The sequence below is a fragment of the Varanus komodoensis genome, unplaced genomic scaffold (genome assembly GCF_004798865.1).
Source record: "Varanus komodoensis strain SLA01 unplaced genomic scaffold, ASM479886v1 scaffold79, whole genome shotgun sequence".
Taxonomy (NCBI): Eukaryota; Metazoa; Chordata; class Lepidosauria; order Squamata; family Varanidae; genus Varanus; species Varanus komodoensis.
In genome coordinates, this window is record NW_025336467.1 from 736,891 (window position 1) to 748,280 (window position 11,390).

At 44.7% G+C, this 11,390-nt stretch overlaps 1 protein-coding gene across 1 annotated transcript; it reads left to right on the forward strand.

Moving 5' to 3' along the window:
* The first annotated feature begins 4,394 nt into the window (after window positions 1-4,394).
* On the forward strand, window positions 4,395-10,984 carry CFD (complement factor D). The gene is made up of 5 exons (XM_044453479.1): window positions 4,395-4,524; window positions 6,933-7,089; window positions 7,679-7,823; window positions 8,792-9,049; window positions 10,271-10,984. Exons 1-5 carry the CDS (start codon window positions 4,467-4,469, stop codon window positions 10,433-10,435), a joined length of 783 nt encoding a protein of 260 aa, XP_044309414.1. The 5' UTR covers window positions 4,395-4,466; the 3' UTR covers window positions 10,436-10,984.
* The last annotated feature ends 406 nt before the right edge of the window (window positions 10,985-11,390 follow it).

Here is an 11,390-nt window from a genome sequence, read left to right on the forward strand (position 1 = left end):
CATGGGGAATTACAGACCTGTTAGCCTTATGTCCATTGTAGGAAAAAACAATGGAAAGGCTCATAATAGCGAGAGATCTAGTGATGCTAGATAGGGAAGGGAGGCTGATGGCCACACAACATGGCTTCCGCAAAAACAGGTCCTGCCAGACAAACCTTGTGGGATTCTGGATGGAGGGGTCGCAGTGGATGTGGTTTACCTGGATTTCAGCAAGGCCTTTGACAAAGTGCCCCATGATATCCTGGTGGAGGAACTGAGGAGTTTTGGGATACACCAAAGCATTGTCCGGTGGATTAGGGCATGGTTGACTGACCGAAAGCATAAGGTAACCATTAGCGGGGAATCATCGGGATGGCGGCCAGTGACAAGCGGGGTCCCCCAGGGCTCTGTCCTGGGGCCGATCCTGTTTAATCTTTTCATTAACGACATGGAAGAAGGGGTGAACAGTCTGCTGATCAAATTCGCAGACGACACTAAAACTGGAGCAGTGGCCACAACTGAGGAGCAGGTACTCTGGATCCAAAAGGATCTGGACAGACTATGGAAGTGGGCAGGAGACAACAGGGTGGCGTTCAATGTGGATAAGTACAAGGTCTTGCACTTGGGGCATGGGAATGGGTGTCATAAGTACAGGTTGGGGGACAAGTGGCTGCAGAGCAGCGCTTGTGAAAGGGACCTCAGGGTGCTGGTTGACTGCAGGCTGAACATGCGATGGGCAAGAGGGCGAACGCCACCCTTGGTTGCATAGCCAGAAGTGTGGCTTCTCGATCGAGAGAGGTGTTGCTACCACTCTATATGACTCTGGTGCGCCCACAACTGGAGTATTGTGCTCAGTTCTGGGCCCCTCATTACAGAAAGGATATAGCCAGGTTGGAGTCAGTGCAGTGAAGGGCCACCAAGTTGGCGGCCGGTTGCAGGGGAAGCCGCATGAGGCGAGACTGAGGGAACTGGGTCTCTTCAGCCTGGAGGAGACTCAAAGGGGGCCTGTTGGCGACATGCAGGTGTGTGAGGGGGAGTCACACGGAGGTGGGTAGAGACCAGTTCTCCCCTGCAGAGGAAGGCAGGACGGGCTCCAACAGAGCCAAGCTCAGGGAGCCAAGGTTCAATTTGGATGCCAGGAAGCACTTCCTGGCAGTCAGGACCCCGAGGGTGTGGAATGGGCTTCCCCAGGAGGTGGTGGAGGCCCCATTGCTGAGGGTGTTCAAGGAATGGCTGGACGTGCACATGGTGGGCATGTCGTGAGCGGAGCTGGCTGGAGCCTAGATGGCCTGGGAGGTCTCTTCTGACTCGCTCTGTTTCTATTTTACTATGCTATGAATCACAAAATAAAAGAGGGCTGGGTATTCCAGATGTTAAAAAGTATTGGGTTACAAATCAATTAAAGATAGTCCCGGATATTATAGGCCAAAGCAAATAACTAATATGAAGTGATATTGAATTAAAAGAATTAAGGAAAATAGGTGATCACTTAGAGACATACTGATTTAAAAAGGATAAAAAAGATTATTAAAAGAATTCACAATCCCTTTTTAAAAAATATGATGAAAGTATGGGAAAAATGGAGACAGCAATTAATGCCAGGAACACCAGTGGTTGAAATGGAGAAATTACCAAAAATAGAATCAAACGATTGGATTAATAAACTAAAAAAAATAAGCAAATATATAAATGGAAAGACTGGAAAAATAAGATAAAAAATATAACACAATTAAGGTGTATATTGGCAGATGCCAAATTAAATTGGTTAAATTTAATACAATTGGAAAAATGAATAAAGATGGAGGGGAAATGTAAAGAGGAAGAAAGACAATTAACAAAATTTGAAATGATTGTGAGTAAGGAATGTGAGTTTAAGGAAGAATATACAGGTAAAGGAAGAACTGCTAAAATTTATAAAATATTAATAGAATTAGGGGATCAGACAAAAAGTTTAAAATCCATTTGGGAAATGGATGTAGGTGAAATAAAAAATGAGGATTGGAAGAATGTTTGAATTAAAGAGTATATAAGAATATATCAATTAGAATTAAAGAACATGGATATAAAGTGATATGGAGGTCATATTTAACGCCAGTTAAGCTAAACCAAATTGATGATGAATATTCTAGTATCTGTTGGAGATCTGGAAAAGAGATTGGAACTTACAAACATATGTAGTGAGATTGTGATAACAGACAAAAGATTTGGATTATGGCATTTAATGAAATTAGAAAAATTTCTAGTATTTCTAGTATAAATTTAGAAATGTCACCAAGAATTGTGTCATTGTTGTTGACTGAAAAACAAGACATAAATGAAGTTAAGACAGAACTAATTTTAAATTTGATAATGGCAGCCAGATTAGTAATGATTAAATATTGGAAACAGAACTGGGTTACTAAAAGGAATGCATGGTACAATGAAATATGGAATGTGATTGTTAATGATAAATCGACAACAGAAATATAAATTAAAAAATTGATAAGTAAATAAATATGGGAAGATTTTGTAAAAGCAGTATTGATGGAAGGGAAAGGCTGTAAGCCTAATCAGGAATATATATATGAATTTTTGGAGGGAATATGGGTATAATTAAAATACATTATATACTGTTAATTGTTACAATATGTGAAGTAAAATGGAAGTATCAATTCGTCTCCTGGGGAACGAGCACAGGTGTTCATTGTTAATTGAGACGCTAATATTATTGATACATCTTGAAGAAAATGTATTTGTACTCCAATTGTATTTATGTTTTGTTTAAAATAAAATAAAATGGGGAGGGGGACAAAGTGGTCTTTGGATTTTGGTGTTAGAAAGATGTCCTTTTTAATTAAAAGAAACAAAAACCCAAAATCTTCTGGATCAGAACCTGCAAGTAAGCAAGAGGGAGGGGGTGGGGGGCACCTTCAAAAGCTGCCCTGGTGGTCCATGAGGTCGTGGCTTGTACCCTCTCATGCCTTCCATATCAGGTGTCCGTTCGTTGCTTGCTTGCTTTGGAGGAGGTCAGCCTTCCACAGAATGGACTAACACCATGCCGTGTCACTGCGAAGCCTCGAGACCGAGCAATTGCTTGGGCAGTTCATCTGCTTTGCAAGGCTCCTGTGCAGCCCTAGGGACAGATTCGAATTGCTGATCTCACCCACGCATTTTTGAAGGGAATGCAATGGTTGGGTCTCTTCCTAATTAGGGGCTTTTCTACACGAGATATTCAACTTGGCTCTTTACTGAAGCAGCTTCTCCCATTTCTTAGTGGAGCAAGATTGATTTTTATGCAAGTTATTTTTTTAGCTTCCCATTGCAAAACTGCAAGGTGACGCTGTGGGATTGTGCCATTGCAGAAACGTCTCATACTCATCTTTGGATGAAATTGAGCACGACGACTAAATAATAATTTGATGGCCTGGCTCCAAAAAGCAGAGGTGCAAAGTCACAAGAACGCCTCCTAAATGACCATGAGTGTAGATTCAAATAAAATACCTTGAGGTACAAATAAATACCTTTCATCCAGAACCCTTAATTAGCCAGGCACTTTCTTCCTTGCCATCTTAAATGGCAAAAGTAAACACCTTTTCCCATCTTCAGAAGGCCAGAGTAAGATTTCTTCTCCTTCAATAATGTGGACATTTCAAAGAAGCTAAATATTGCTCTAGTTCTTCTTGCTGCTATTGGAATCTTTAAACACCATTAAAACAATCTTTTAATCCGGTTGTGCATTCTTTAGGCAGGTATGTTTGAAGCCAAAAGTTTTGATGTTTATCCTTTTAGATACAGCCCTGGCCTAAAGGGAGGGCCTCAGATGTGTTGAACTACAACTCCCACCATCCCCAACCAGCTTGTCAACACATCGATGAATTTGTGGTGGGTGTGTCAGTGAGCACTTGTGAGCCATGAAACAGTCCCTGATTTGGTTGTATTGTAATTCAGAGTACCTGAGCCAGCCCGTTTATGTCCTTGTAAATGATGCAGGGAAGCAGCTGTTTTCCTGCTTCCAGTCCCATATCCAACATGAAGGATCATTTTTAATGTGTTGAGTGGAGAGAGAAATGAACTGTAATCTACAGCAGGAAATGTCTTTATTTTTATCCAGAGCCACAAAACATACCTATGACAAGGGGTTTAAGGCAAGCAGAACTGAAAGAAAAGCCAGGGATCAGCATGGAAACATGACAGTGTGTACGTCACAAGTTCCCAGCCGGAAAGGACAAACAGAGTTCAGAAAGAAAACAAAAAGCTTTCTCAGATGTCCCGTTTCAAAGAGGAAGTAGTGCTAATCCAAAGCAAACATCTGGGTCCAGTTGATGCCTTTCCTCATTGTTCTTGCAGAAAAATCCCAGCCTCCAGGACGGTTTGTGACCTCAAACATTTCTGTATGTTTCCTGTTTGTGCTGCAGTGTGCTTGAATATAAAAGGTGAGCTTGGCTGGTTCTGGGTGTCACAGCAGAGCAAGATTTAGCGCTGGGTTCGAGGAAGCTTTACCTGAAAAGATGGGTTGTTCTCCCTTCTGCCCCTTCCTCATCATCTTGGGCATCTTCTCCTCATGTGGTAAGTTGGCTGGTTTTATTCTCCCTTCTGTCTCTCCACCTTTCTTTTCTCAGCGTCTCCCAAACAGCAGAGAGTTGAAAGCTGTTGTTCGTTGCAAAGTCACGTCCAACCCATCGCGACCCCATGGACAACATTCCTCCAGGCTCTCCTGTCCTCCACCGTCCCCCGGAGTCCACCCAAGCCCACACCCACAGTCCCCAGCCACCTCAACCCCTTCTTTGGCCTTCCATCTTTCCCAGCATCAGGGTCTTTTGCCATCTTAGTTTTCTTAATGTTGAGTTTCAAGCCAACCTTTGCACTCTCCTCCTTCACCCGCATCCAGAGGCTCTTCAGTTCCTTTTCACTTTCTGCCATTACAGTGGTATTGTCTGCATGTCTGCGGTTGTTGATATTTCTCCCAGCAATCTTAATTCCAACTTGAGATTCAGAACTGTGATTGTAGAAAGCATATCTCAGTGTGATTTGCATTATTTATTAGATTTATATCCCACTTTTTTCCAATGAACTCAAAGCAGTTTACATCATTCTCCTCCTGCTTCCCATCTTATTCCCACAACAGCAACCCTTTGAGGCAGGCTGAGCTGAGAGTCTGGGACTGGCCCAAAGTCACGCAGCAGGTTCCATGGCTGAACGAGGACTAGAACCCAGATCACCTGAGTTTCAGATCCACACTTTTAACCACTACCCCACACTGTCTCTCTTAGATGAGCAAAGATTGGTGCCTTCCAACTGTTTAACAGCAGCAACAAAGAGAACCTTGTACAAGGACACAAACTCCTAAATTATGTAGTCGAAATGCAGGAACCTGGAGGTTCCCGGGAAGATTTGTGGGCTCTGCTCACTTCTGATCCTTAAAGAATTCTGAGCCCCAGAAATTAGTTCTAACTTTTTCTTTGTACCAAATTTCTGTGGCTTCAGAATTTGCAGGGCGTGGAGGTCCAAGGGTTCTGTATATTTTTCACATATGAAAAATGCTCTTCAACTTACTTACCTCCCTGCTTTGCTTTCAACATTCCTGCCATTCTGGGGGCAGGGGCAGAATGAACCCTGAAATGAAACCCCAACGATAAAGCTATTTTGCTTTTTAAATTCCTTTAAATAATGGCCCTGCAGTGGGAGTAAAACTTGTTTCGGCTGCCCACAGGCTAAGTGCATTTACCTGAACTAAACTTCAGTAGACAAGGAGGAAAAAAAACAGCCTCATGTAAAAGGAAGGAAATAAGCCATGGCGCCTTCCCCTCCAGGTTGCTGTGATTGTAAAACATTTTGAAAAAGTATGGGCTGTGTAAACCACCCCATTTGGTTGTGGGATGTTACAGAATAAATACATTAGAAAGAAACGGTGTCACATGGTCCTTGGGTTCAGGTGCCAATGCCAGCCAGGTCAGTCCTTCACGGCCCCTTTACCTGCTGCCCTCCATATGGACATAGAATCCCATTAGTCCCAGGCAGCTTCAAGGATGCTGGGAGCTGTAGTCCAAGACGGGTGGGGGTGGCCAGGTCAGAAAGCCTGCTCTGGAATAAGACCTGGGAAAACACAGGGCTGAGTGGGTTCGTCACGCCCCGGGGGAGGGGGGGCAGAAGAAATGCTAGCGAGCTGCTATCAGGCAAGCTCCTTCACTGCGCTCTTCTGTGCAACAGGACACAGCGAGATCAATACCCATGTCTTGGGACCTGAGAAATAAAAATCTAAGGAGGGGGCTGCACCCCAGTCTTTTGTTTCAAAGGTGGGCAGGCTGCCCTCCAAAAAGAAGAAGACAGCTTGTGGGGAGGGGGGCAGGTGAAGAAACTTATGGTGTGGGGCTTGAAGGTGGGAAGCGTGTGTTTTGCAGAGCTTCCTCACTTGGCCTTCTGGGAAACAGACACCCTGTGATTCATAAGGCAAAGATTTTGCAAAGGGGCAAGTCACCAAGGCAGATCGTCATGGCAGCCATTTTGTGAAGATGCCCATGCCTCGCTCTCCAAATCCCACTGGCTCTTGAACTAGCCAGACCTTTTGCTTGCATTGAGTAAATCTTATCATCATTTTCTACAAACTAAAAAAAAGAAACTAAAAAACATCAATCATCAGAAACATCAGACCTGCTGGGTCAATCGCCCATATTTTTTTTAAGAGCAATCCGTAAATATATTCACATCTACATAGAGTCCCGTTTCTCTAGCCAATGATAAAAGGAGTTCCAAGTTTGGTAGAAGTATGTATCCTCTTTCTCCTTCAAAGTCAGTCAGACCTTTTGCTAAATTTACAGGATTCCTCTTTACATACCAAAAGATCTTTCAGCTTCCCAGCCCCATTCTCTTTGGATTGGAATTAAGCTTCTTTGCTGTACCGATATTCCGAAAGACTAATGTGCCATGTTGGTGTCCCTCTCTCTCTCTCTCTCTCTCTCTCTCTCTCTCTCTCTCAGCGGCTCGTCCCAGGGGACGTATCCTGGGGGGGCAAGAGGCACCCCCACACGAGAGGCCTTACATGGTATCACTTCAGGTGAACGGGACACACGTCTGTGGGGGCTTCCTGATTACGGACGAGTGGGTGCTGAGTGCTGCCCACTGCATGGAGGACATGTGAGTCTGTGTTTGCCTTGGGCTGAGAGCAACTTTTCTCCCTCAGAAATATGAAAAGTGTGACTCATAATGTTCTGTTTTTCCTGCTGCTTGTTCTAATGGTGTTGCAAGCAGAAAGGAGCTTGCAACCGGCCAGGAAAGCAAGAGCCTTGGACTCACCTGCATGCCTTTCTCAGCCACTTCAACCTGTGGATGCAGTGAAAAACATTCTGAACATGCTTCCCAATGCAGTCGATACACTTTAGGGAAGAGAAAACGCAAAACGTCCTATGCAGTCTGGATTCTAGTGTATTCTAGTGACCGCTGAAGATTGCACCATGTGACATTTTAGCTGCTGAGGTGGCGGTGCTTAATGCCCCAGCTGTGATTCATCTGTTGCTTTTGAAATTGCTGGTTATAAAAACACATAGCACTTTTCATCAATTAGTCAGCAGTGAGTCTTGTTCTAATCTAATGGAAAAGTTTACAGAAAATGGACTGGAGGTGGAGGGACACTCAGAAGAGGTCTATGCATTGTGAAAGTACCCCATCCAAGAAAGGCAGGTGCTGGGCGACCAAACTGCAAGGTTAACCATGTTCTCCTTTCTAGGGATGGCGGGGAGTTTCAAGTCCTTGTGGGTGCCCATTCGCTCTCAGCCCCTGAACCAAACAAGCGCCTGGTAGGAGTGCGTCGGCTCATCCCCCACCCCGGCAGCAGCCGAGAGACCAACTTCGATGACCTCTTGCTTGTCCAGGTAGACAAGAGCGAAGAGAGCTGCAGAGCCAGAAACAGAAGGCTGAGTTGTGTCGTGTCTCTTGGATATGTTCTTCACTGGGATTCGAAGTAGGCAGAGTAGAAACTGCCCCAGTCCTTAGAAAGAGCACGGCAGCAAGAGATGGCTTGCCCATGCAAAAGTGTGCGACACAACACCACTGACGCTCTTTCAGATCTAAATGTTTTGTAGGCTCCATTTGCAAAGCAAGATCTGTTTATCAGTAATGGAGCCGTCTCCTATTAATATGCTGCAGGGCAGCCTCTCCCAGCCTGGAAACCTCCTGCTAGTTAAGACCACAATTCCCATTACTCCTGATAATGGACCATGCTGGCTGAGCTCAGTGGGACTTGGAGTCCAATACCTTGGTTTCCGTAATTGGGCTGCTTCCCATATTCAGAATTTCTCTCTGGATTTAGTGGCCCCAAATTTCCTTGCTGGGTTTCCCAAGCGGGATTAATGTGCTACAAAGCCCCTAAATAAAATGTGCGATATATTGCATTACAGTTTTCTCAGGATTGCACTCCCAGGTTCCTTCTGCCCTTTGCCCTGCATTCATGACCAATGCACAAGCTCGATGCAATATTTTACCAGTGTTCCAGCACACGTGTGCGCTTTGGTCAAACATCACCCTGCCAGGTATTTCGAGGGACCTGAGGAACTGAGATTCTGCTTTCGATTGCAGAATGGGGCGGGGCCAAAAGCTAGTGTTTTTTGCTCAAAGGCATGGAGTCCACAGTCGAAGGCTTTGCAAAGAGGCAGCTTGGCTTGGGGAGCAAGCAGCACAAAAGACCCCCCAAGAATCCGTGGGCGGAGAACAAAGCATGGCTTTCTGCAGACGGCCAGGTGGTGCCCCTGAGGTTCTGCCCCCCCATGATGAGGCATGGATCCTGGGTGCAGCCTGCCATGGCTCCTTGCTTCCCATTTCCACATGCTCTCCACCATTTCAGCTGGAGGAGCGGGTCCCTCTGGGCCCTCACGTGAGGCTCCTGGGCTACCAGACAGAAAACCGAGACGTGCCGGCGGGCACCCGGTGCGAGGTGGTCGGCTGGGGCATCACCAGCAACACTGGCAAGCGCCCAGACAAGCTGCATTCTGTGGAGCTGGGCATCATGGACCGGACACAATGCAACCATCGGATCTACCATGACGGCAGCATAACGGCGAACATGATGTGTGCCGAATCCAAGAAGAAAGACGCGTGCAAGGTGGGTGCGGGGAGGAGGGGAGCCAGTGATTTAGCGAACCCAAACGGAGCAAGCCAGGGCCACTGGCAACCAACCTGGCTCTTCCTGCACACACGACAATTGAATGCATGACACACTGATGTCCATTCAAAGGCCCCGCACTCATCCTGCCAACTAGGCCAGGGTGACCCCCAAAATCCCAGGAGCGAAGCGGTTCATGAGGCGGGGGGCTGAACTGGGCTCATTCTGATTTTGGCTTAGACCCTTCCAGGGGTTTGGGGATCCCCTTCCCACCCCATGAGAAGCCTGGTGCGCAGAATTCACCACCTCCTCCGACCGGCTGTCTGAGGTGCAAACCCTTTTCCAGCCCTTTCCCCCATTATTTTTTAAAAACATATTCTTTTAAGAGCAGTATTGTTTGAGAAAAATAATAAAGCAAATGGAGCAAAGGAACACGAAGAGATCTCCAACTACTCAGAACACAAAGTACAAAAAAAGTTAACTTTCACTGAAATTTCCACTAAATTGCAGTTCTTCAACAATGCCTCAAAACAAACATCAGTGCCCAAAACCTTCACCCAACATCCCTTCCCCTTCCACCTGCCATTAATTTTGCTGCCTGCTTATCCTGACGTAGCTAGTCTACCAATTTTGCTCATTCACTAACTTGTTTTTCCAGTCTTCTATAGTTGAATTTCCCTTTGCTTAGCATTTAAAGGCAATTTTACCTCTAGCTGCAATTATCCAGTGCTAAATAACTCCCTTCTTAACTCAACTTACTATAACAGCAAAGTTATACATGAGTTAAACGCTAAGAATATTTTCAAAAATTCTATTCCTTCTATGCAACAGCAAAACCATTAGGACAAAGATAAGTGTCTGAACATATTTGCAAAAATTCTATCCATTTATATGTAATTTTTTCTGATTATACACATTATAAAGTAGGCTGTACACAGTACAATGTCCACTTCATCATTAAATTATTTGCTTGGAATTCTAACCAAACCTTTTCCAGGAATGAAAGGTAAATTCAGAGATGTACTTGGAGGTTACATTCTGGCTGAAGGAAAAGAAGGGGTGACCAAGATCCCCAAAACACCAACCCAGCTAGGCTGAACTCTCAGTGCCATTGAGTTCTTCCTCCTGAAAAGATGTGTATCTCTAGAGTCAAGGCAAAAAGCCTTGACAATTAATGTCTGCAATTAATGTTGATCCTTCCAATTTGCTTCCTTCTCTCAGGGAGATTCGGGTGGACCACTTGTCTGCAATGGGGTTGCCGAGGGGGTTGTAGCCACTGGTTCCCGCATTTGTGGCAACTGGAAGAAACCTGGCATTTATACCCGGATCCCACCCTACGTTGCATGGATATCTGGCATCTTGCACCAGCCAATTAACCAACAATAAGAGGCGGCATGGTTTAAAAAAATGTAGTCTGGATATTTTTCATCACCAAGACCATGAGATGCTGGATGGACTTTTGGGAGTTAACACCCATTGAGAAAGGAGCCACATTAAGAGAGATTGTCATAGCTGCAGAAAAAATGGAGGCTTTTCCATTTTCTTTTCTGGGTATGTACCTTACTTCATAACTAGCTAATGGGTTGGTATGGTAGAAAGACAGGAATCAAATGAAACTAGAAAACATCCAAAATTGTATGGCGAGAAGGAGAATCATGATTTTAGGATGTATGTGTTGTTTGTTCTTCACTTTCCTGTTAAGATAGCTCAAATGAGTTTCAGACTTGTGCTGAAATTTTTCCAGGCTTTTTACAGGAACACTGTAAAAACTGGATCATGCAGCTCTTAACATTTATTAACTGTTTTTAAGCACTTATGAAACATATAATCTTTACTCTGCAACTGTGCCTAGGTAAACTTTAAAAAGTTATGTTAGCCAGCAAAAAACCCTCTAAAAATCTGTCTGCAAGAATAAATGCTCTGAATGATATGTAATCTATTGCTTGTGCTAATATGTAATCAGTTTGTGCACGTCTTTTAATCATCCCAACAATTGCTTAATTCCTCTATTTACACTAATGGATTTTCATTTCTGGACATGGCCACACCCTCCTGGGAATATCTAGAACACTCTGCATTTTAAAAGATGCCAGTTAGGACCTCTAGGGTGTGCAAGGGGCTTCCGTGGGAGGTGGCCGAAGCCCCGGTGGTGAAGATGCTTAAGGATAAGCTGGATGTGCACTCGGTGGATAGCCCAGGAGACCCCTTCTGACTCACTCTGTTTCTATGCTTCTACGTTTATACTTCTATGCCAGAAGTTAGTGGTAATTTAAGAGAGATCTAGTTTCCCATGCCTCTAATTCTGCTCTCTATGTCCTCCATGCACAGAGATTAACAGTAA